The sequence below is a fragment of the Sarcophilus harrisii genome, chromosome 3, assembly GCF_902635505.1.
Source record: "Sarcophilus harrisii chromosome 3, mSarHar1.11, whole genome shotgun sequence".
Classification (NCBI taxonomy): Eukaryota; Metazoa; Chordata; class Mammalia; order Dasyuromorphia; family Dasyuridae; genus Sarcophilus; species Sarcophilus harrisii.
In genome coordinates, this window is record NC_045428.1 from 121,001,311 (window position 1) to 121,028,436 (window position 27,126).

A 27,126-nucleotide genomic window follows, 5' to 3' on the forward strand; every position below is an offset into this window, starting at 1 on the left:
GCAAAGCAGAAGAGAAGGAAAGGTAATTGCATTTTGAATGAGCAGATGTTACCTAGGAAACCCTGAAGAAAGATGTGACTCTACCTGAGTGCCTCTTCACATCTGTGTTTCAGTTGCTTGTTTTTAAAATTAAGGTTCTGGACCCAAAAATGTTAGACATCTTATCTAGATTGACTGGACCTAGACTCAAATCTCAAACCTGATAGTTATTGTGTGGCCTTGGACAAATGAAAGCCTTCATGGGTCTCAATTTTCTCAAAATTTAAATGAGGAGTTTGGAGTAGATCACAACTGAGGTTCTTTCCAGCTCTAAATCTAAGATCTCATAACATAAAACATTCAATTGATGTGCTTTTCCTCTTTCAATTTTATGATATTCTTCAAATACCAAACAAAACACTCTTAAGAGGAAAAAGTAAAAATTTGGAAAGTTCATTTCTAAAAGTTTTAAATGGAAACAGAAAGAAATTTTCCAAATTTTCCTTTTTTCTTTTTTCCCCCCATGATAATCAGCATGGTCTAGACGATACAGAATTGTCCTCTTGAGGCAGGAGATCAAGGTTAAGATTTTTCTCAGACATGCCCTAGTTGTGTGACCTAAAGTTTGTTAAGTTAGTCTCTTGGTAAGCCCATGAAATTCTCTAAACTTCTAATTTATAAAGAAAGTACTGATCTGTAATGACAGATAAAAATCTTCAATAGTTACTCCCTGCACTGATGAAATCAAGATGCTGGAGGGAAAGTAGAAGAGGATGGGGATATTTTTCTTTACAAATGAGACATTTGTAATATCCATAAACTGACTTTCTGGAGTCTAATCCTATATTAAACTGAAAACTAGGATTTAGACTCTGGAAAAGTTATATATTCACTGAATCTCAGAGTTGAAAGGACCCTAAAGGACCCTCAGAGACTATCTAAACTAGGTATTGGGCCCTAATCTTTTTTGTGTTGTGGACTCTTCTTTGGCAATCTAATAACGCAATGATTTTAGATGCAAAAAAAAAATTAAAGTATATAGACAGTTATTAAAATATTAAAAATAACAAAATCTCAGACCCAAAGTTAAGAAATTTTGCTTTACAGGGACCTCTCTCTATAACAACCTCAGTAAGTGCCCATCAAATGTTTGGAAATCTCTAGTGAGGGGGTGCCCAATAAGGGAGTATACCCTGTATTTTCTAGTTAGTTCTATTAGCAGTGGGTTTTTTTTTTGCCAAAGCTTAAATCAGCTCATAAAGGCTGTGCTCTTGGGCATATCACTGAAGTTTTCCAGTTCTAAAGTTAGGTTCCTATGAATTTCTGGACTTCCTCCCACTACTCCTTGCTCTATTTCGTGGGGCCAAACAGAAGAACCATCTTTCTTACACATGAATTCTCCTCAAATACTTACAGTTCTTATGTCTCCCATTACCCCCTTCCCCTTTTTGATTATATATGGCTGAAATTTGTGAAAACTCTTTGTCAGAGGCAAAAATGTATTAAATAAGCTTTGAAGAATGTGTTCCAAAATTGCTTCTGTTAAAAATTATAGTAGGCTCACAAAAGTTATTTTCCTCTTCTGTACCCAATATTCCTAATTCTCCTAATCAGTAGTATGGTATGTTATATATAAACATACTATGTTCTATTTTCCTTGCCTCATTACAAATTCCCAAAATGATCAAAGAAATGAGCAATGATAAGGGGAAACAGAGTAAGAGTTATTTTAGGCTTAAAGATTGAATTTTCTTAGGCCTATCTTGGTGTCTTTGGAGCACAGGACACCTGTTTATCTGCCTGGCTATAAACCAATCAGGATCACTGAGGGTTAATTCATTAAGTGACTGATAAACGCCATTACTGCCTCCCCCCCGCCCCCTAAGATATAGAGAAAGCCATTTACTTCCTCATATGCACAGACAATGAATTAAGTTCTGAAGCATAGCACCACTGAGAGAAGCACTTAGCAAATGCTTTTTGATGATGCTGACAAGCTTAAATTAGAAACTAACTCGTTTAATTTCTCTCTCCTACCCCCTCACTACAGCTCTATGCTATGACTGGGATTTATCACTAGCTTAGTATCAGTTAACTCTCAGAATGGGCTACTTTTCTCCCTCTTCTACCCAAATCTGCCTTTGTTATAAAACCATGAGATGAAGGTCACCCCACTATTCCCCCTAGTCTGAACCCTCACATCTTCATATATATTATTTTTTAATTCAGATCCTTTTCTCCCTTTGTACTTATTTGATTGTAAAAGCCTTGATAAAAAGGCAGAGATTACATTTTCCAGTTCTCTATTTCCTCTTACTTCTTCTCCAAACCCCCCCCCCCCCCCCCAAGGGCTTAGTAACTTGCATACTACATAGATTCTGGGTATTTATTAGGATAGATATAGGGAATAGGCCTGTGGTTTCACTGACACAGGGAACTCTGGGCAAATCAGCATCTTCTTGGCAACTTACAGTCTTGCCTTGAACAGTGGTGTCAAATTCAAGTAGAAACAAGGACCACTAAACCCTACATAAGGATCTTCTTGGGTTGCACATTGACTTAGAAACTATTTGTATTTATATATTTCTTTTTTCATTAATACATCAACATATTAAAATCATATAGGAACTACTTTAATGTGTTCAGGCACAACCTGGGAATGTTGTGGCTATGTGTTCGAAACCTCTGGTCTAGAGCACTGAAAGGTAAGTAACTTGAACAAAGTCACACTGCCAATTATTTATCAGAGAAGGAACTTGATGCTAGGCCTAAGGCCAGTCAGATCGCTACTGCCTATGTTATAATGCTTGTCATTTAGGTCCTCATTATCCACAGTTGAGGGCTTTCCCATGTTCAAAATGTCTTTAGAACTACAATGCCTGAACATTAAATAAACAGGAGAGCAATGTATGTGATATATGTCCTTTTTTATTATTAAAAAGTGTAAGTAATGGATCTGTTTCCTCAATATATCCCATATACAAAAATACTTCAGGCAGGAAACATAATGAAGGGTCAGAAAAGTAAGAGAACTTAGATATAGTTTTACTGCCTGATATCATCAATAGGAATGGTCAGTGAGTGGAGAGAGGGGGAGGGATTATAAAACCACAGCTACCATTTCTTCATTTTTTTTTGTTCCCTCCTCATGAAAAAACCCCAAGATGTCAAATGTGCAGTCAATGCTGAGTTTTAAAAACACACGTTTTCCCCTCTTAAAGCTGATGCACACTCAGTGTGATTATGCCTGCAGGCCCTTTTCTCTAGAAGCAGTAAATTCCCTTCCTTTCATCTTGAGACCAATGCCCTAATAAAGTATATATTCTGCATGTAGGTATATGGTGATAACTTGGTTTACAACAGCTTCAGGCCAAGCAGGCTAATGGATCCAGGCCCTTTTCTGCTTTCCTGGCCAAATCCAAGGTCCTGTCTTTAGAATGTCATCTGGATCTCTTCAGGGATTTTAGGGTGAGGAAACTGATAGGAAACTGATAGGAAACAATGAAGAACATGCCTAATTTATGCCAACACAACCATTTCAACTCACTGGAGTGGAGTAGGCCTTTATGGAAAAGGCAGAAGATTGGAGATCAGTTTTGAGGTTTCATTTTGAACACTACTGCATCTATTGGGACAAACTTTGGAATGGTCACAATGTCCAGCTCTCTCAGGGCAAGTCTAAATCCCTAACAGAACATGATTTCCCTCCTCACAATGTAGACTTCCCTATTATGTCTCAGCTTCCTCCTTGGAAGATTCCTTCATCTTCCCACTCCTCCATTTTGAGTCAATGCCTCTACTAGCATGTCTCTTACCAGCACACCCCCATGCTTCCATTCAAGGACTTTCTCATACTTTCAACTTATCCCTCACCTCATTTTTCATTTTTTATGTTCTGTTTTTCCTCATTGTAACCTAAGCTTCCTCAAAGCAGGGACTTTCTTTTTGCTTTTATTTGTATTCTCAGTGGGTAGAATAGTTGACTGGGACAACAGACATTTAATAATTATGCCTGTTGACTTCAAAGACAAATATCCTAGCATAAAAAAGGTGAGAACATAATTCAAATGACAACAGGAATATAACTGGGACAAAGAGTCATCCTATGGGAGAGGGATTAGAATTGTTCTTCTTGGCACCAGGAGGAAGGGAAATTTGATTCTGGGAAAACTTCCTAACAATTTTTTTAAGACTATATTTGTGATTTCATTAATACGAGGAATGGCTGATGGAGAAAACTACTCTACCAACAAATACCATAACCAGAATATAAAGAGAGTTTCAAGGATGCTAAAAGATTGAGATGCCTGGTTCAGACTCATGCAACATGTGGCAGTACCAGAGTAAGGGTTTCCTGACTCCAAGACAAGCTTTCTACTCTACTAACCTAACAAATGAAAGCTCATCAAAAAGTAGGAGGCTATGACTCAAAGGCTTAGGGGGTGTGGGGAGGAGGGGGATACAGATAGGGAAGCTAGAGGGCTACTTTCTGGAAACACTGCAGAGGAAATGTCCTGTTCAGGGAAAGCTTGGACTAGATGGCCTCTGAAGTCCTCTTCAGCTCCAAGAGACTATACTGCCACACTTTAGGCATGCTCAGATGAAATAGCACTGGATTAGACTGAAATTCAAGTTCAAGTTCTGAGTTAGAGTTCCTAGCCTATAAGTTTCCTTTAATCCTCAGTTTCCTCATCTGTAAAGTGGGAATGCTACCATTTATACTACTTACCTCACAGGTAAGAAATAAAAGAGAAAACATATACATGATGCTTTACTAATTTACAAAGGAATATATATTCATATATAATTTTTTAAAATATAAATTTATATATACACATGTTTAAAATTATATATACACACAAATATAATTCTTAGTAGAGGGGAAAGAGTCAAAGGAGTCTGAAGGTCTGGGTTCCAATTCTATCTCTTACACAAAATACTTGTGTAATTGTGATAATCACGTAGCTTCTCTGGCCTTTCATTTCCTCATCTGGAAATGAAATTACATGACTTCTGAGGTCCTTTGTAACATAGTTCTATGCAGATTTTTTTTTTTTTTTAAATCACAGTGGTGGAACAAAATCCAGATACCACCTTCTCAAATGAAGACCCAAGCTCTAGTACAAAGCTAGAAATTACTCTAATAATAACTAAGAATAGAAATGTGATTTTTTTTATAGGCTCAGATTTAGAGCTAAAAAGGACATAAGAGGTCCTCTAGTATAACCACCTCATTTTATATATGAAGATCGTATGACCTTGACACTGGGCAAAGATCACACAATTAATAAATATCAGAGGTCAGGTTTGACTACACAACCTAATTCTGGGATTATTGTTCTGTCCACTATTTCAGTAGATGAAGCATGGGATGGAGAATAGAAAAGTTAGCCTTAGAGAGAAAAAAAAATCTGGCTTCAAGCTTCCTCCTAACCCTTATTAGCAGCTATGTAATTTTGGACAAATCCCTTAACTCCTCAAAATCCCAGGCAATAAAGACTTTAATTTGCAGAGCAGGTGATCTGCATAAGAACTTTCCTCAAAGGTTACTACATCAGTAAAATAATAGGAACAGGTCACAAAGAAAGAAAGAAAAAGTAAAGAGCAGATTTTTTTTTTTCTGGGTTCCTGTAAGTACTTTTTCAGACATTTTTCTCCCTCACAAATGATTTAATGGTTCCACATAATGGGACTTCAGATTTGTCATGACCATCTCTGAAAAGAAATCTACTCCATCATGGGACTCAGCGAGCTCCACTCATGACTTACCTCCTTGAGTTTGTCCACATCATCTTTCACTTTTTCATAGATATCATGAGCTGCCCGCAGCCTTTTTTTCCATTCGGCTACAGTTTCAGGAGGAGGCTTACTTCTCTCCTCTGCAGCTGGCCGCCTTTCTTCATTCTGATTGCCTAGGGTCAAAGGATCCAGAACAGACTTCAATTGTGACTCCAAGCTGAGGTTCTTCCCTCGAAGCTCTTCTACTTCCTTCTGCAGGCTTTCTATTTCATCCTAGAGAAAGGGAAGAAAGAAGATTCATCCAGTCAAAACATTCCATTGGCCAAGTACATGGCAATTCTCAAAAGCCACAAGAATGTGGCAAGAGCCAAACAAAAGACTCTGGGGCAGAGAAAGGATCTTGACATTTCTCTGGCTATGAACATGTTCAACTGAACTTCTCAAAATCTGAATTGACAAATTATTATCTGAGTTGATTTTGATACAACACATTTTGAATTTGTGATTTCAAATAAAAATTTCAATTCTTTGATCTTATATATAATATTGATAATTGATCTGTTACTCTGGCCTGAATTTACAATCAACCCCCAATTATTCAATACAGTGACATTGGCTTCTATGCTGTCCCTTGAACAGGACATTCCATTTCCAGACTCAGAACAGATATTGGCTGCCCCCATGTCTGAAACGTTCTTCCTCATCATCTCACAGCCAAGCAGGATCCCCCTTAATGCTAGTACCTTTTCTCTCTGTTGAGTATCTCCAGTTTAGTCTGTGCACAGCTTGCAGAGGCATAACTGTTTTCATGTTATCTCCCCCATTAGACTAGAGCCATTTGAGGGCAAGAATTGTCTTGGCTTTTTTTGTATTCCCAGTGCTTAGCACATTACCCAGCCCACAGCAAGTACAAAACAGAAGCTAGTGGACTGACTTTGCATTCAGCCCCTGAAGCACAAATTTAAACATAACACTCCCTTCACAAAAAGTTTAACTGACTCCCAGCTGCCTCAAGGACCAAATATAAACGCCTCCCTTTGGCAGTTAGAGTCCTTCATAATTTAGCACCAATCTAGTCTCATTCTCTATTACTCCCACATCCTCCTAATTCTGTCCTCCCAGCCATCTCCTGGATATGAGGTTCTGTTCCTCAGGCCTCCTCCTCTTGGCTTCTCTGACATCTGAGTCCCCATTCAAGATTTAGCTCAGGGAGCCTTCCCACATAAGACCTTTCCAAAAGTTTCCTCTCCATATGACTAAAATTATTTGTACATAGTTTACATTTATCTATCTTTGTATATGGCACAGAAAGAAATAAACTTCAGGGAAGGGATTGTTTTCACTTTCGTCTTTGTAGTTTGTCTAGCACTTAACACTATGATGTCCATAGTAAATGCATAATCCAAGTGAATTATGTTTAAATAAAAAAAAAAGTCAGATCTCTAGCATGAAAATAACTTCTAATACAAAAGAATAGTCTCAGAAAAGATGGAAGTTCACCAATAAGGATTATACAGTCAAATCTAATATTTTTGAAATTTTTGCTTCTAAAAAGCCTCTATGTCTCCCACCCAGAAGTAGAAGAAATCTTCTACCACTATCTCTGAATTTGCACTTCTGAAATAATGTGTTTAGAATAACTAACTTTTGTTGTATTTCCCCCCCCCCCCAATGCCATTTTTAAATGAACAGTTCAGACATTCCAAGCATTCCAGCCATTAAATGACCACCCTCTAAATTTAGCTCAGGGTGAATGATCCAAGATAATGCCAAACTAAAAGAATATCCAGAAAAAGAACTGATAGTTTTTGAATATAGACTGAAACATACTATTTTTCACCTCTCCCCCTCCCCACTTTTGCACATATATAACACATCTGATTGCTCACTATCTTAGGGATAGAATTTGGAACTCAAACTCTTAAAAAAAAAAAAAAAAAACACCTCCAAATGTTTAAAAAAAAAAGTTTTAACATGTAAATGGAGAAAAAATAAAATATTTTAAATTAAAAAAAAAAAGAAAAACAGTCTAGAAACTAACAAGTGTTTTGTTCTCTATATATTTAAGTTTTGCTCTCTATATAATTAAGTACTGTTATAATTCTTACTTCAACTATTATTCTTACTACAGCTAAAAATACTACAACTAAAAAATGACAAGCAAACAAAACTGGTTTCTTCTACTGCCATACTCAAGTATTTTAACTTTCATTGTGAACTTTCTTCCATATTGAGTAGTAAAAAAAAATAAAAAATTGGGAAGGGGGGGAAATGATTAATATGGATAGATGATGAGAAATTCTTTTCTAAGAAGGAAAAGTACTGCAATCAGTCAGGGTAATAATTATAAAAGAAATGTACAATTTCATTATATGTGGTATTCTGCTCTGTTGGAATCCTAGTGTTAACAGAACCTGAAACAAGGTACTAAGTACAACTGATAGAAACAATGCTTGTGTTCACACCTTTAGAGAGCTCATATAAGCAAGAAGTATTTAAGTACTCATTGGAGTTTACACGTTTGGGAGATTTCAGGGTTTAGTACGAGATATCCGAATTCACACCTCCCTTAAAGTTCTCAGGGCCAGAGAGCACTCTGGGAGAAACCCATAATCCCACTCTCTCAGAAGAGATCATATATGAGAAACAGACAGAGGCTCTCTAAAAAAGTTGAGCTGAAAACATTGAGAGGGGAGCATCAAGTCAGTTCAGGAGAAGCCCTCTCTCGGTGGCAACCAGATTCATCTCACACAGCTGTGGTGGCTGGGCTCCTGCACTTCCCCCACTGAGACCAAGCAGGTCTGAAAGGCTCTCCAGAAAGCTGCCCAGCCCCAGGCAAGGCGGTGCTGGCTGAAGAAAGCAGGGGCAGAAGCAATGGACAATCTGCAAGAGCTCTTGGAACCAAGCAGAGAGATAGGCCTCTGAGCTAACCCAGCCCAAGGAAAGAGATAAGAAATAAAGATCTGAACTTTTATCACCTGGCTGCGTTTGAGGTGATTATTACTTTTAATTGAAACTAAGGCTGCCTCCAGAAAACCTCCCCGAGAAGCCTGCTCCCAGAGAGAACCATTTTATTTTAAAGAAGATCACCACACTGTTCCATTTCAGACATGATCTTTTATCAGAATGCTGCTTCCATTTTTTGTAGCCTGCCTAGTTTTGTCTTTATGTCTTCAGATCCTAGGGTGGTACCCGGCACAAAACAGATACTTAAAGGAAACCTTGTGTTGAACTGGATTGAATTACCTCATATTCTCGATGGAGTAATTCAAGTCGAGTTTTCCGGAGATGTTTTCTGACAGTGTGGCTAAGCATAGGTTCACTTTCACTTGTTCCTCCTTTAAAAAAAAAAAAAAAAAAAAAAAAAGTAATTTTTTTTTTAAATTTGAGAATCTAACAAAAATGACAACAAAAAGCTGAATTTCAGTAATACAAATCCCTCCCCTTTCTTAATAACCCTTAATAATAATAGTACCAACTGAATTATATAAAACATTTTGAAATTTACAAAGCACTTTATATATATTCTCTCACTTAAGTTTCACAACCTCTGTGGCGCAATGAAATGAGAATTGGATTTGGAATCAAAAGGATCCGAGTTCAAATCCCAAATTTATTATGTACCACCTTCCTGATCTCTGGCCCATCATTTAATATCTCTGAGCTTTAGTTCCTCATCTGAAAAATGAGAAAACTGGCTTAAATGATTACTAAAAATCCTTCCAGCTCTAAATCCAAGATCTTGTAATTATTATCCCCAATTTGTAGATGAAGAAATAAGGCTCCAATATGCTGCTTACTAGGACCTAGTGTTAGATTAGAAAGTGAACCCAGACAGGTCTTCCTGACTCCAAGTCCAGCCCCCTAATCCATTAGGACCCATGCTATTGAGCCCAGCATAAATCTGTCCTTTCCCCAGGCCACAGGTTCTTCAGCCTTTTAAGAACAAAATTTAGAAAAAATAATAAATGGCTCCATCACTCTAAAAACACATGGGTGATTAATTATCTCAAAGACAGGGACTGGCCTTTTATTACACATCATATATGGTACATTCTTGAGCACTTATCAGATGTTAAATAAGAATGAAACCAATTAGCTACTCAAACTGGCTTGACTATTGGTAATACGATTGAAAAGATTAATGTCTGCTTTCATGCAGAATGCTAACAAACCAATTAGAATGGATTAAGAGTCACTGAGTTAATTGTAAACCCAGAGTGACTTGTTACAAATACACTCAAAATAAATACTCTCTAAAAGATGTTAGGTTACTCTTGCTTCTGTTCTATTTTATCTTGCTATTTTCTACATCAAGGTAGAAAAAATAAAGACTTCTTTTATTTAAGGAAGTTTTATTTCATAGCACCTTCCTTTCTTTAACCAAAGACTTATTAATACTAATTAAACATTCCTCTAAGATAAAAACCCATGGAGCTCAATAATTATGTCTCTGTTTTTCTTGATTTAAATGCAATGTGTTTTGTTTTGTTTTTAACAACAGATTGAGTCCCATATGTTATCACGTTAATTGTCATTTCTCTGTTAAAAAAAAAAAAAAAAAAAAAAAAAAAAAAAAAAACTTTCAACGGTTCCTTACTATCTAAAATATAATAAAGTCAAAATTCTTTGGTCCATCATATAGACAATACTTACTTTCAGAGTTTTAACTAAGATTTTCTCCAAAGAAAGTTATTTATTATCCCCTGAACTTTAATATTTGTTTATATTATGTTTTCTTGTTGCAATAACCTATGCTATACTTACACCCATTAAAAGCTCAAGGCAGCAGAATGAATGGAGCACTGGACCTGGAGTCAAGACTAGTTCAAATTAAGATTCAGACACTATTAAGCTATTAAGCTGTGTGATGCTATGCAAACTATTTCTATTCTGCCTGCCTTGATTTGCTTATCTGTAAAAATGGGTATAAAGCACTTACCTTTAGATGTTGTGAAGATCAAATGAGATAATATTTGTAAAGCACCATGCAAATTGTAGATATCATGTAAATGCTAATTATTATTAAAATCTTAGCTAACCTTTTAAGGCTCCAAATGCTACTTCCCCTATAAATATTTTGTGAACCCATCTATTAACCTGCTACAACTCTTTTTTAAGTTTTCCTTATCACATACAACTAGTTTTGTCCCTTTACTCCCAAACAAAGCAAAAGCTCTTTGGAAGGAAGAGGCTTTTGTCTTATAAACATTCTGGATTAAATGAGCTGATCTATATATCATATCTTGTGCTTTGCAATCCTTCAAGTGTATTCTCCTCTGTCTCTCTGTGTGTGTCTCTCTTTTACACACACACACACACACACACACACACACACACACACACGTCAAATTGGGGAAAAGAAAACTAGGTTCAGAACCAGAAGAGCTGGGTTGAGGTTTCGTCTTGGACTGGCCATGTGACCCTGGAACAGTCACTTATCTTTTCAATTCTCCAAGCAGACCTGTACTAGTTGAGGGATTTTTCTTCACCTGACACTTTCCTATACTATTAACCACACATCCAGTCTCTATATTCACCCACAGCACCTAGCATATGTAAGGAGTATTCAGTAATTTGATAATGAACAAATAATCCATATTTCAGTATGAAAACATCCAGAAAACACTGCTGCAATTTGTTCACATTAGTTTCCAGCCAAAATACTTATGACCAAAATGTAATCATACATGTGCACATCCACATATACATGTATATATGCAAATATTTAGTGCCCTTACCAATAATCTCCTTGCAAGGATTTTCAGGGGTGATGGGGACACGGCAAGCTGGGCACTGGCTATTGTTCTTCAACCATACATCGATACAAACAGAACAGAATACATGATTGTTGGTGCATATGACAGGATGGCGGACCTTAAAAAAAAGTTACATTGCTTTAATTTTCTCAATTCAGAAGTGTAATCACAATTCAAATTCCATGCATTCATTCAAATGCCTATTTGATTTTGAAACAGTTAAATGATTTTTTTTTTCTGTCCAAGCACAGACACCATGTTGTCCAGGAAATCATAAAGAAATTGTTTCTACCGACCATGCATTCTTTACATACGTGAAATTGACTGAAACCAACAGATATATACCCTGCAATCTCTGCCACACCAAAGTATGAAGAGCTTTGTTCTCTAACTAAAGTTATGGCCAATAAGGCCTGTGGCTCTTTATTCACTGATACATAATAATTTATCTGAAACCATTTTATATTTAATAAAATTTGCTTCCAATTCTGATTTCTAACCATATGTTACAGAATTAATGTGTTAAACAATAAAATAATGCAAATTAGAAATCCAACTTTCTAAATATTAAATGAACAAGGCGATACTATGACCCCCAAATCATTAAATGCTTCCCTGAACTTAGAATGTCGGAGATCAAATTAAAAGGATACAATTTTCTCCTCGACTGAGACATACTGGAAAGAATATGGATACTGGAGACATACTATCAATAGAATTCAAGTCAAACCTCTTCTACTATTTGACTTAGTGATCTCAGTTTACATGGTTCTATTATCATGTCTATGCTGATAAGTCAAAGCTTGTACAGCTCTAACGTCTCTCCTAACCTCCTAAACTCACATCTTCAAATTAACTATTAAATATTCTAAACTAGGTGCTTCATAGACATCAACTCAGATTGTCCAAAACTGAACTCATTATCTTTCCTCCCAAGGCCTTATCTTCCAAATTTCTACCACAATCTTCCCAGTCAGGCTCACAACTTCAAATCTTCATCAACTCTATCATCCCCAATTTCTTACCCTCACTCCCCATATCCAATCTATAGTAAAGCCTTACTGATTTTGCCTGAGGCCTTCTCTACAATACAGCCTCTACTAGTACAAAGCTCCCATAATTTCACAACCCAAACTATTGAAATAGAGTTGATTGGTCTTTCTGTCTCAAGTCTCTCTCAGCTCATATATCTTCTACTTGGCTGTCAAATCAGCATTCCCAAAGAAACTATCTGATCATGTCACCACCCCATTCCATAAACTCCAGTGGCTCCCCATTGCCTCTAGGATCAAATACAGAATCTTTTATTTGACATTCAGAGGCTTTTCTAACTTGCCTCTCCAATTATAATATTCTAACATCTCAGATTCCATCACATCCTCTTCAATCCACTGACACTGCCCTCCCTCTTCTTCTAACAGGGCACTTATCTCCAGACTGCAGGTAGTTTCACTGAATGCCCCCAAGCCTAGAACATTTTCTCTCCTCATCTCAACCTTCCGATTTCTCTGGGTTTCCTTCAAATCCCAGTTAAAATTCTCTCTCTTCCTTTTCACCATTAAATGCTAGTGATTTTCTTTCTTACTTTTTATCACTGTTGTGACTTTCGATTTAGATTTTATGTAGTTTGTTTGGATAAAGTTGTTTGCATGCAATCTCTCCCATTAGCCTGTGAGATCCTATAGAACAAAGATTGTCTTTTGCATTTCTTTATATCCCCAATGTATAAGAGGTGCTTAATAAATGCTTACTGATAGTGAGAAGCAGAGATATCAGCCGCACAATCTGCATGGCTCTGGGCAAATATGAGCCTCAATTTCAGTAAAGGGTAGGGAGATAATGAACTAGCTCTCTAAGGTCTCTTTACATTAGTATAATGCATAGGAATAATAAGAACATAAACTCATAGGATTTGGAGTTAAAGCAGGAAGACACTTTAGAAATTGTGCAATCCAATTTTCTAATTTTACAGTTGAGGACATTCAGGTCCACAGCCAGGAAGTGACTTGTCCAAAATCAGAGAAGTAACAGTAATCAGTAATCAAGGAAGGAGGCTCTTTTCTAGTAAATGACTTATCACCTGAACTCATTTATTCAGATAGGTGTAATGAATAAGCAAAGTGAAAGGGAGTCCTGTGATTTGCAAGCTATGGGGAATTTTAGTCAAGTCTGTATATCAGACACATTGAGGCTAAAGAGAAAATTTGGGTAGTTCGTCATTTCTTTAAGAATTTGAAAAGCTGTTATGTGGAGAAGGGCCCAGACGATCTGGTTTTTCTGATTGGCCTTTGACCTAAAGCTCCTTGTAGGTCAGTCTTTGTCTTTTCAATGCCTACTACAGTTCCCAACACAAGGAAAGTATTTATTAAATGCTCAATAAACTGAACTTTCCCTATATTTTTATTATCTGCATATATGTACAGAGATAGATCTCCAAAATACGAAGCAAGCTCATGAAAATAAATAAATATATGGTAAATTAGCAGAGGAAAAAAAGTGGAAAGAGAAAAGGAAGCTATATGACCAGAGTCCAAGTTTTCTAGTCAAAGGCCTTTACTTTCTTCTTTTCCTTAACAGCTGGCACTTGGACCCATTTCCCTATCACAAGAGGAAAACCAGAAACATATTCAACTACCCTCCCCTTGGCTATTTACCTATATTTTACAATAAAGTCACAAAACCACACACTGCTTTTCGCAGGTGAATACATTCACCCAACACAGACTTTGGAGAGAAACAATTCAAAGACTGGAATGTGCCCTGCTTCAGTGCCATTCCTCTTTCCCCAGCTATTTAAAAAAAAAAAAAAAAGGCCACTCTGATCTTCAAGTAACAATATCCAGGCCTGGGGAAAATGAGGTAAGAAAGGAAGTGTCTTCTTTCTAGTGCCTTCAAAGAGATAGTTTCATTTAAAGGGACATTCGTCATAGGTTTGGTGTTTTTTTTTTTTTTTTTTTTTTTGGGGGGGGGGAGGAGTTGCTTTGTTTGACTCCAAACTCAGTGCTCTGAAAGATAAGGAATTCCAGAGTCCTAGAGAGATGACATGGTAAAGTCACCTAGTAGCAATGCTGGGATATACACCTAGGTTCTCTGATTCCACATAGTCTTTTTCTATTGAATCTCATTTGCCTCTACTAAGCATGGGCTTGAGGTAACTTCCTGGAAAGAATTCTCAGTCTGAAAGAGGATATGTGCATGGCTCAATCAGTGATGAAGTAAGTCTAAGTCACCCTATCAAATCAACAATCAACATACTATAGGTAAGAGATAGAAAAACTCTTATGATTGTGAAAGTTTATTTACATATTTAACGGTAGAAGGAATGATGTACACCTACAGCTATTACTACCAGTAGTTATTAGGTTTAAGTTTTGCATTTATTCTGCAAAAATGTACTCTATTCAAGAGTTTAAATACAGTTTAGGAGAGTAAAAGCTTATGAATAAGAAGTACTGAAGTTTCTGAAATAAATTAATCATCATTTTAAATTTAAAAGTATCTTTCATTAATTTGGAAGCTTTGTAAACTTAAAAAACCCATAATCTTCTCTCAAATAGATCAGTGCCATTCTGAAGGAAATAAGCAATACTTTTCATTATCTGCATGGTGTCATCCATACTTCAAGGTTTAAAATCTTACTGGCTGAACCCCAAAGTCCTAACTTCTTTTCTGAATTGCAGATGGGGATTTCCAATTTCCAATTGTTTATCTCTTCTTGGATGTTCCACAAGTATCTCATGCCCAATATATCCAAAACCCAAATTACTTTTACTTTCAAACCAGTTACTCTTTCTGACTTTCCTATATCTTTGAATGGTGCCATCATTTTTTTCAATCACCTAGGATAATCTTGGATCTCTTCCCTGCAGAGATCTCCGGTTCCCATCTATTAATCCTGTGAAATCTCTCAAAGAGGGCTCTTCCTTTAAAATTGAGGCTCAATACATCACCTTTCCATTCCTTTACTAGCTTCTGGTCTGACCTCTCCACCCCTTTGCAGTGTTCCTATCTAATCTCATAGTAGTACCGACTAATCCTCCTGATATACAGTTCTGATTATCTTCAGGGTAATCAGAGATAATGAATCATTATCTAGACTCTGCTTCAGGTTCTTCATTGGTAAAAGGAGAGAGTTGATTAAAATGCAAAGAGACATACATTTTAAAGAATGGTCTATGGGAATTTGTTTTGTTAAAGAATTATTTTGAAAACATAATAATATTCAAGTTCTATTGTTTAAGGACTCAGATGTAGTCTGAACCAGACCCAATACAATAGGGCTTGTCACCTTTTTTTTCCTCTAGAATCTATGACTCTTTTAAATTTTCACCCAAGATCACCTAAGCTTTTTGGTTGTCATATTTATACTAAACCCATTATAATTCCAACACTTTAAAAATAATAATGATAGTGGCTGATATCATCTTGTTTGAGCTTCACAATTGCAAGGTCGCTGCTATTATTATCACTATATCCATCTTTTAGGTGAGGAAAGTAAGGCTGAGAGGGTCTTCACCTGCTAGTGTGTGTCACACAATCAGTATCTGGCATGGGATGTGAACTCTGATCTTCCAGACTCCAAATCTATCATTCCTATTAACTCCGCCAAACTGCTCCTCTTTTTTAGGCAAACTTCTATCTCTCTCTTCCCATCTTGTATTTATGAAGTCAATATTCTAAATCCAACTAGAAGACTTTACATTTATCTCTACTGAATATCAAGTTATTAGATTCAGTCCAATATTCTAGTTTGGCAAGATCTTTTTGGATACTGGACCTATCATCTGTGTTAGCCAGGCCTCCTTAACTGTATCCTGTTCAAATTTGACTAGGTTGGACTATATAGTTCTATCCAAAGCACTAAAAGCAAATGTTAAACAATGAACAACCCAGCCCAGATGCCTAGGTCAATTCTACCAAAATCCACCTTTCTGACTGACATAAAATCATTGACTATTGTTTGGGTCTATGTTTAAACATTTCTGAAACTAACTATATAATCATCTAGCCCACATTTCCCATCTTGTTAGGTATTTTCTCTTCCCATCAAACTAGATTATAATCAGTTTCACCTTTACCATCTCATCTGTTCATAACACACTTCTGTCATTCTTCATGCCTAGAATATCCTTGCTAATGTGATGATTCTTTCAGCACTCAGCTAAAAATGCTACTTCTTTCGTATAGATTCCCTGTTTATCATTCCATCCAATGCAAAGAGCTCTTTTCCAAAACTCTCAGCACTTTATACCTTTTCTGTATGTAGTCTATCGTGTGCTGTTGTTATGTGCATTTGTGCTGACTTTTGACACTGGGAAAATAACCATTTTATTGTTTATAACTAAATATTACATTTCAAGTTTTCCAAGAGACAAATGAAGAACTTTTCAGAAAGAAAAAAGGATGCAATATTTCCAAACTGACTTATCTAGTTCCTAACATTTTATCTTCATGAATTTGCCTATTTTTCAAAATCAACTTCTAATACAGCTTGGATAAGAGTTGTTTTGTTTTGGGAGAAAAAAAAAAAAAACACAACACAGTAGGGATCTTATCATCAAAACTTGAGGGCATAGAATCCTCTATTGAGTGATATCAAGTAAATTACTGAAGCCTAGTTTCAGTTTCCCAATTTTACTGTTTTACTAACTCTACTAATGTGATCTTCCCACTCTCTCCTGACCCACTGTCAAACAAGGTAGCTTCTATCCCAGCTACTTAAAGCACATTATATTGCTCGACAAGAGAGCTGGCTTTGACATCAAGACAGCTCTCCTACTTATGACCTGTGTCAAGGCAGGCAAGTCACTTAGTTTCTATAGTCTCAACTTCTCCATCTATAAAATGGATACAGAGGCACTTTCCTTCCCAAACTATTCTGAGAATCAAGTAAAATAATGTAAAATGTTCAGCAAGCCTTAAAATACGTCAAATGTGCAATATTATCACAAAACCTCTGAGGGAAGTTCTAACTTCAAGATTTTATGCTTGGAAGACCCTGGATAGATGGACTGGCTGTTCTAATACACCCAGTAAATTTATCTTGCAGCAACTCTGATGTGCAAGCTCTTAGTTTAAGTAGCTCCAGGCTCACATATTATTAACTATAAGCAATGACTGAAGAGGCCTGCTTTTAGGTTTTTAAGCCATGCTGCCTTGGAAATCCAACTATCTTGTCATCTATTCAAGCAACTTTTCTCTGGCTTCCTTCCAGTTCTAACTAAAATTCACATTTTCTACAAAAAGTCTTTCTTAATTCCTCTTAATTCTAGTGCCTTTCTTCTGTTATCTCCAATTTATTGTATACCTACCATATTCGTTCATATTGTTTGTGATCTCCATTAGACTGTAAGCTATTTCAGAGCAGGGACTACCTTTTTTTTTTTTTTTTTTTTTTTTTTTTTTTTTTTTTTTTTTTTTTTTTGGTTATCTCCCATAGCGTCTGTAGTATAGGAGGTACTTAAGTGGCTTTCCTCAGGAAAGACAAACAGGAAAATGCCTATGACCAATGCTTGGCCTTGTTTTTACTTTGTAAACTGTATTTAATATAAAATTATACTGCACGCAAAGGTTCTCAGCAGAATGTTCCGAGTTCCCTAAAGATACAAAAGCTAATGTCTAGACTTTTAGAAGTCAGATAACATTAACAGATTGGCTTCCACATAGGTGCTCCCTGCTTAACTGGCCTACAGCAAGGTTTTTCAGCACATCTATAAAATAGCCAAATGAGTAAAAATGATATACTATGATGCAAAATTACAGAAGCAGTATTTTGCATACTGTTTCAGGCAAATTTGAATTTCCATTATAAGGAAATTGCATCATGACTACTTTTGCCATCTTTAAATGGCCTGGCAAGCCTTCCTCTTTAGTGTCAAAAGACGATTTACTTCACACATAGCCATTCCAAGGTGATCCAAGCCAATCTGTTTTATCTTTTATCTCACCTAATTTGGTGATTTTAAAGGAAGTTTATAATTTCTTTGGGTAGAAATTTTAAAAAATGAATAGAAAATTACCTGCCTTAGCCTACGCAGTTCAGGGGATGGTTGTAAGAATCAAATGAGATTTTTAAAAAACTCACATTTTCCCTGAATTAAAGAATTAGAATTTTGAATTGGGACAAATTAATCATGAATGATAATTGTCAATCCCAGAAGTTTTGACTTCCTAAACCTTTAAAAAAGGAAGTAGTGACTTCACTACTTATGGAGTCACACTACTTCATAAACCCTCACAAAAGGAGGGTTTTCTCCAAACACTGATGTGTGGGAGAAGAGCACCAAAAACTGGGTGGACAGTGAGCTTGCAAGGCTTAACTTTGAAGACTGAACTGAAATTTCACTAAGTGGGGGTGGGGAGGAAGGGGAAGGAAGTGGTAGGTGAAATGTTATAGAAAAAGACCAATAAATCACCAACATGCACTGGTGTCTTGCACACAGTAAGCACTCAATTAATACATGGCTTAAATGGCCTTTAATTTAAAATTGTGACAGTGGGCTTACATGATTTGTTTAAACTAGTTTTAAAATGCCAGTGGAGGCATTCAGAAGTCAGATAACATTAACAGATTGGCTTCCACATAGATGCTCCTTGCTTAACTGGCCTACAGCAAGGTTTTTCAGCATATCTACAAAATAGCCAAATGAGTAAAAATGATATAATATGATGTAAAATTACAGAAGCGGTATTTTGCATACTGTTTCAGCCAAATCTGAATTTCCATTATAAGGAAATTGCATCTTTTGCCACCTTTAAATGACCAGGCAAGGCTTCCTCTTTAATGTCAAAAGATTTAGATTTACTTCACACATAGCCATTCCAAGGTGATCCAAGCCAATCTGTTCATCTCTAAGTCATCTCACTTAATTTGGTGATTTTTAAGGAAGTTTATAATTCCTCTGGGTAGAAAAAGGCAGTGGAGCCCATGAATTGGTGCTTTGCATACAGTAAGCACTCATTAAATTTGACTTAAGTGGCCTTTAAAAATTTGATAGTGATTCTGCACGGTCTCATTTTCTGATTTAAACTGGAATTTCACAAAATCTGTATTTGGAAGTGAGGAGCAGAGTCAGACAGACGTCCAAATCACTGACCTGAACTGGTATTTGGTATATATTAAGTACTCAAATATATGACTTTGACGAGATTGGAGGGTCTAACTTTGAAGTTTAAACTGTGGTTTCATATAGTCTGTATTTGGATTTGAGAAATGGGGAATAGACTTGCAAATCACTGACATGGATTGACGTCTTGAACACAGTAAGCATTTTAATAAATGGCTTAAAGGGCATTTAAAAATCTTAAGGGGAGAGGCATGGAGGGGTAAAGAAATATGAAAAGGAGGTGGCTGTTATTTTAAGAAAAAAAAACCAAAAACTTACTTCTAACAGCTTCCTCTATCTACCTTGTGACAAAGGCATTTACTGCAGCTTTTACACCCGACGAGTTTACAGCGGAGATAACATCGTTTGCATCCTAGAGGCTTGTGATTGTGTACACAATTTAAGGGGCTTATTTTATTTATTCGGGGCAGATAAGTTTGAGCCAAAAGCCATCCTTAATTGTTAGAGACGCGGACAGATGCGGAGAGACAGAGAAGGGGAAAACTAATGCCTCCAGCCCCGGAGGGAAAAGGCCGAGAGGGGAAGGCGACTGGCCATTGTTATCTCGCGCACCCGGACGCTAATTAGCATTTTAATTAGCCGGAGCGCCAATCGCGTCCGGGTGCGCGCGCCCACCCGGGAGATGGCCCGGGGTGGGGGAGGGGAGAGTCCCCGTTTTGCAGCCTCCCCACCCCCCACCCCTCCCGCGCCCTCGGTAGCTCCCACCGGCTTTCGCCCACGCGCACCGGGGCTCCATCAGCTTCCGCAATCCCCCATCGCGCAGGGCCCCCGTATGTGTTCCCTCTCCGCCTCCCCCCCTCCCCCACACGCTCCCGTCCGCTTAGGCTTTTTCCGCACCCCCAGAGGGCCCCCCCCCCCTCCTCACGGAAAATCCGCAGCTGGGAGAAGCAAGCCCGGGCTCGGGCCCCCCCCACTGCTCTCCGCGACAATCTCGGCCGGTTCCGCCCGAGCTCCGTTCCGTTACCTTCCCCAGGCAAATGTGGCACGTGATGGGCAGCGTGAGAGACAATGTAACGTTCTGCACGTTCTGAGCCATGGTCGCGTTCAGAATCCCGCCAACACGGAAGTCCCACCGCCCGCGGCGGGCCGCCAGCTCGGGCCGCGGCGGCTCCGGGGCGCCGGAAGGCTCGGGCTACGGCGGCTCTTCGGGGCCAATGCCTTCCCCAAAACGCGCTTTTGAAATGTGGTGGGAGGGGGGAAGGGAGAGGAGAGAGAGCAGAGGGAGAGGGAGTTTCCCGCCTGCCCTTCCCCCCACCCCGGGAAAATGTTAAAGATCCTGGAGGATGGGGAGGGACTGAAGCAGTCGGGAGCGCGGGGGAGGTACCACGAGCTTAGAGGGAAAGATTGAAAGGGAGAAAAGTAAAAGGAGAGAAAGTTAAGTAAAGGGGTTTTAATCGCCTGGAAAGAAGCTAAAGCATCCTTTCTCTCTAAAGCCAAACACTTGAGGGCAAGCAGAATGTGGTGAGAAAACACAACTTATTTTAACGGGCATAAAGCCCTTTCATGTGCCTGCAGGAGTACTTGGCATACAGTAGGCGCTTAATAAGTGTTGCATTAATTTGAAGCGGAGCAAGAGAGGAGAGAATAGGAAAATGCTTTCCCCCTCCCCCTCCCCCTCTTCCTCCCCCTCCTCTCCAGAGCTGAAGCAATCAACATCTTTGCTTCCACAGTAATCTAGAGAGTTCTTCCAAGAATCAGGCTCTTTGTATACCTAAATTACTACTTGGAGTAGTCAAAAATCCAGAGACTCTCAGTTGCTTAATGCATGATCATCTGGAATCTAGAAAGCTCTTCCAATAATGGTTTCTTGTAGATGAGTCGTTTTTTTTATTTTATTTATCTATTTATTTATTTATTTTTTCTATTTTTCTATCTGTTTTCATGGCTCCAGCATATTACCTGGAGTGTCCAGAATCTCAGGGGTATGGGTTGTGCCATCAGCATACACACAAAAGTGTGAAAAAGACAATCAGTAGTGGGTGAGAAGTCAAGGTGGGAACAAAAACCTCTTTGGTGGTTTAAGCTGTTTACAAACTCTTCTGTGAACTCATGTTCTTATTCCAGTGCCCACCTGAAAGAAATACTACAGATTGTTAGATTGAGCCAATCAATGTCAATCAGAACTTTAATGACTTCAAATGCTAATATAAAACGCCTAGCTTCCAGGAAGACCTCAAATACAGCCTCCAATATGTATTTGCTGTATGACCCTGGCCAAGCCATTTAACCTCTGTCTCAGCTTCCTCATCTGTAAAAAATCAGGGGAAGGGGTAATAAGAACATCTACCTTCCAGGGTTGTTTGGAGGATCTAATGAGATGTAAAGTTTTTGGGAAAACATTTTTACAGTCAAAGGTTCTGATAAAGGCCTCATTTCCAAAATATAGAGAGAATTGACTCTAATTTATAAAAAAAAAAAAAAAAAATCAAGCCATTCTCCAAGTGATAAATGGTCAAAGGATATGAACAGACAATTCTCAGATGAAGAAATTGAAACTATTTCTAACCATATGAAAAGATGCTCCCAGTCATTATTAATCAGAGAAATGCAAATTAAGAGAACTCTGAGATACCACTACACACCTGTCAGACTGGCTAGAATGACAGGAAAAATTAATGATGATTGTTGGAGGGGATGCGGGAAAACTGGGACATTAATGCATTGTTGGTGGAGTTGTGAACGAATCCAACCATTCTGGAGAGTAGTTTGGAACTATGCTCAAAAAGTTATCAAACTGTGCATACCCTTTGATCCAGCAGTGTTACTACTGGGATTATATCCCAAAGAGATTATAAAGAAGGGAAAGGGACCTGTATGTGCACGAATGTTTGTGGCAGCCCTCTTTGTAGTGGCTAGAAACTGGAAACTGAATGGATGTCCATCAGTTGGAGAATGGCTGAATAAATTGTGGTATATGAATATTATGGAATATTATTGTTCTGTAAGAAATGACCAACAGGATGATTTCAGAAAGGCCTGGAGAGACTTACACGAACTGATGCTGAGTGAAACGAGCAGGGCCAAGAGATCATTATATACTTCAACAATAATACTAGATGATGACCAGTTCTGATGGACCTGGCCATCCTCAGCAGTGAGATCAACCAAATCATTTCCAATGGAGCAGTAATGAACTGAACCAGCTACACCCAGAGAAAGAACTCTGGGAGATGACTAAAAACCATTACATTGAATTCCCAATCCCTATATTTTTGCCCACCTGCATTTTTGATTTCCTTCACAAGCTAATTGTACAATATTTCAGAGTCTGATTCTATTTGTACAGCAAAATAACGGTTTGGTTATGAATACTTATTGTGTATCTAATTTTTATTTTAATATATTTAACATCTACTGGTCATCCTGCCATCTGGGGGAGGGGGTGGGGGGGTAAGAGGTGAAAAATTGGAACAAGAGGTTTGGCAATTGTCAATGCTGTAAAGTTACCCATACATATAACCTGTAAATAAAAGGCTATTAAAATAAAAAAGAGATGTAAAGTTTTGCAAACCTTAAAGGAGAATGAGTATGATTGTAATTAAGTGACAAGAGTGGATCTTGAATGCTGCATCTGGATTCAGAAGAATAGTTCTTTTTGGGGTAGTAAGATTGAAACTTGTGGTTTTACAGGTAGAGGGAATACCCTCTGAGATAATATCTACTATCAGAAAAAACTATCAATTGCTTTGTAATTTAGAGAGTCTTTTTAGAGACTTGCTGGGGCCATGAGAAATAAAGTGATTTTCCTGGGATCTGAGTCCCCTTGGTCTTCAGGACTTTGGGAACTGCCTCTCAGGAGAGTCTGTGATATGCATCAATTTCTTATAGATCTGGGCTGTCAGTTTTTTAATCAGTAGTTTAATGCAAATATTTTCTAATCTACATTCTTCTTTCCTGATCTATACATATCACTTTTAGTTGTGTGAAAACTTTATTGTTATGTCCAAAAGACTTTCTATTTCACCTTTTCTTATTTCATTGATAAGTGGCTAATTGAAATTCTTTCTTCCCTTCCATTCATAGTTACGAAAACTTTAACATTTCACTTTTTTATTGGCATTTCTTTTACTATTAAGATTTTTCATTATTGACAGTGGCTAAACTGTCTGAACTAATGGAATATTATTGAGCCCAAAGTGTAACAAATATGAAGAATGTAACAAAATAAAATAAAAGTCATTGGGGATTATTAAATGGAGGAAATTAATAATCATTCAGGGTAAAAAAAAAAAAGCAGAACTAAATATACACACAGATTTCACTTTGATTAAAAAAAAGATAAGATCCTGCATGGGCAAAATAAACAATAAGTACGATGATTAACGCTAGTGATAACTTAAGGTAATTGGACATGGTCTTCCCTTTTTATCAGTTGGTAAATAACAATCAGGTATGATTGCAAACATCATAGCAGTTTTAAATGTTACATTTTCTTAATTTCATATAAGATTTTTGTTTTATTTTTATGGGTGGCTTTAGGGGAAAGAAATTTTCATTTACATAAAACTCAGATGACTTAATCAACTACTTAGGTTAGCTAATTACACCGGGGCTTTTACAGTTGTTGGACAATCCTACAAACTCTACTTTAACAGCTTGTCTATCCTACTTACCAGGATCTCAAATTCCTTTTCGAGGCTCCTACTCTCCCAGTTGGAGAACTGAGACTTGTACTTCGCTGACAAAACGATGGAGAAGATCATCTTCTTCAATCTTTTTCATTTTATATCCTTCTGACATTTTTCCTCTTCCCCCAATTTCCCAGGGCCTCGTCCACTCCTACACTTCCCCACCCTGCCCTTTTATTCTGATATTTGATGAAGGTGTGCCTTTTTGCTTAATACATTGCTCCTTCCTCTTCTCAGTATATTGTTATCATATGGAGTTTTTTAGCAGATTCTCCCACAAGTCCAGGTCCTAAATACTCTCCCTCTTAACTTCCACCTTCTATCACTTCAGACTCCTTTAAGAATAAGATGATTTTTCATCTTCTCAGTATTTATCTCAAAGATACAGATTTAGGTATGGTTGTCTCCCCTAATTAGAATATAAATTCATTTTGGCTCTTAGTATTTTTTCTTTGTCTATAGGGAAAAACCATATTGTTGTTCAATCATGTTTAACACTTCGTATATGGATTGTTCAAAAAGGACTGGTATCTTTTGTGTGAGGACTTGCTGAACTCTTTTCAGGACTGCTCTTTGGTGTCCACACTCCCATAAACCGGCTGGGCAGGTGGACTAACCCAGGTTGAGGCAACCAACAGGCCTCAAATCCATGAGTGAATTAGAGGCATGTCTACCCCAACTATGCAAAGACTTTCTTTCCCTGAAGAAAGTGAATGTGAACAATTTATTCTAAAGGCAATGAAGCCTGCTGAAGCAGGACCTGAATATATCAAAGTTATTCACTGCATCTCTGGTCATCCACAGTTATCTTGACATGTGGCTTGCATTCAGTGACTGAAACAAAGTGAGACTGTGCAATTGTGTCTTACTTAAATCTAATTCACACTTGAATCAAAATATCACCATTGATGTTATTGATCCTCTTCATAAATAAAGGACACACAACTTTTTTCTTTGTATCCCCAGTACAGAGCTCTCATGATTGGTTTGACTAATTTAAAAACAAAAATAACAATTGCAAAGGAATAGGGTATTGGCTAAAGGAAAGGAAATTTAGATAAGTCAGTTTCAAGAACTAAATACTGGGGTGAATACCTGAACAGTTGCGGATATAGAATAAACAATTGAAGGTTTTTGTAAATTAGAGTTAAGTTTGTTAATTGGATGCATTCTTGCCAAACCAGGAAACAACAAATAGATAAACCAAAAGTGTTCAGATCCCTTAACAGTTACGTAGAATGTGGTTATTAGATTGTAAACTTCTGGAGGCCAAAAACAATGCATTATTCATTTTTGCTTTAATTTGGATGCTCGGCTCTTTATAAAAAAACTCAAGGAATAGCTAACTTTGTGTACTTGCCAAACTAGGAAACAACAAATAGGAAAATCAAAACAAAGTTCAGATTCCTTAGCAATTACCCAGGGGTGTGGTTATTAGATTGCAAACTCCTGGAGGTCAACAAGAATGCATTATTCATTTTTGCATTAATTTGGATGCTCAGCCCTTTATAAAAGCTCAAGAAATAGCTAACTTTGTATACTTTAAAGTATTATATCATTATTAAATTTTTCCGATGTGATCTTTCTAAGATCCTACTTAGGTTTTCTTGGCAAAAATACTGGAGTTGTATGCCATTTCTTTCTCCAGTGCATTTTACAGATGAGGACCTGAGGCAAACAGGGTTCAATGACTTGCCTCTAGGTCACACATCTAATAAATATCTGAGGCTGGATTTGAACTCATGAAGATATAACTCTGGTTTGAAGCTTTGTGCTCTATCCACAGTACCATATAGTTATCCCATTTAAAGCATTATAGAAATAAGTTGTAATTCCTATCAGTATAATCGTTGTTATATTGAATGAATGAGTGTGGAGCATATAGAATATAATATTACTTTTTCATCACTTATATTTCATACATAATATTAACTTTCTTCTATCATTTTTTTCTTTACCTTGTTTTAGTCTTTGTAACTCATTGTTTACTATCAACAACCCTTTCCCACCTCTACGTCTGTAATTTTTCCTTTGCAGGCCATACTTGTTCTCTGCAGTTTTTGCAGTATTTAGTTTTAATGAGTTTGTTGTTCTTCCATTTAAAATGTCATAATTTTATATGTTAACTTTCACAATCTAGCTTATTTGACTTTGTATCAGTTCACGTCTTTCCATTCTTCTCTATATTTGTCATTTCTTTCCAATGCCATATCAGCATTTATTTAGCCATTCCCCAAGAGATAGACATACATTCTGTTTCTGGTTCTTTGCTACTACTACTACTGCAAAAAAAGTGTTCCTATAAATATTTTGATATATGTAGACCTTTTCTTTTTGTCAACAATCTCCTTGGAATATAGGCCTAGCAATAGAATCTCTGAGTCAAAGGTTATGGGCAATTTAGACACTGCAAAAGTAGAATTTAGGTTTTGCTGTTTTGTTGTCGTTGTTTTTAAGTGACTTGAATGGTCATTTTAGAACAGGAAGAGAAGAGAAAATTAAATTACAACAGGCTTTTAAAGATAATTTCTTTAACCTGCTACTTAGAAGTAGCTACAGAATTTTTTTGCTTTATCCAAATAAATTAATTTTTTGTATGAGACTGAAGAAGATGATATAATGGATAGAACACTGGCCCTGGAGTCAGGAAGACTTGAGTTCAAATTCGATCTCAGATACTTAATATTTACTAATTGTGTGACCCTAGGCAAGTCACTTAACCCCAATGGATAGAAAATCGAGAGTTCCTGAAAATAAAAATAAAAACCCTCTCTCCTCAAATTGTATTGCATTCATTTTATCCATTTAAATATTATATATATACGTAAATATATATGTTTTCAATAGAACATAATCTTAGATTTTGTCTGTATATCTTGTGTCTAGCATAAAGCA

General features: G+C 37.1%; 1 protein-coding gene across 3 annotated transcripts in view; it reads right to left on the bottom strand.

Moving 5' to 3' along the window:
• The window catches only part of OBI1 (ORC ubiquitin ligase 1), a 46,489-nt gene extending 22,109 nt beyond the window's left edge, over window positions 1-24,380 (bottom strand). The window contains exons 1-5 of one of the 3 annotated variants that reach the window (XM_031958538.1): window positions 24,217-24,278; window positions 21,503-21,674; window positions 11,460-11,595; window positions 8,965-9,056; window positions 5,749-5,991 (exon numbers count right to left, since the gene is read on the bottom strand). In XM_031958538.1, the coding sequence (XP_031814398.1) occupies window positions 5,749-5,991; window positions 8,965-9,056; window positions 11,460-11,595; window positions 21,503-21,547 (516 nt within the window). In that variant the 5' untranslated portion in view covers window positions 21,548-21,674; window positions 24,217-24,278. Of the gene's footprint in view, window positions 1-5,748; window positions 5,992-8,964; window positions 9,057-11,459; window positions 11,596-20,567; window positions 20,789-21,502; window positions 21,675-24,216 lie in introns of those variants that run through there. The other 2 variants (XM_031958536.1, XM_031958537.1) reach the window with 2 other exon arrangements.
• Between the last annotated feature and the right edge of the window lie 2,746 nt (window positions 24,381-27,126).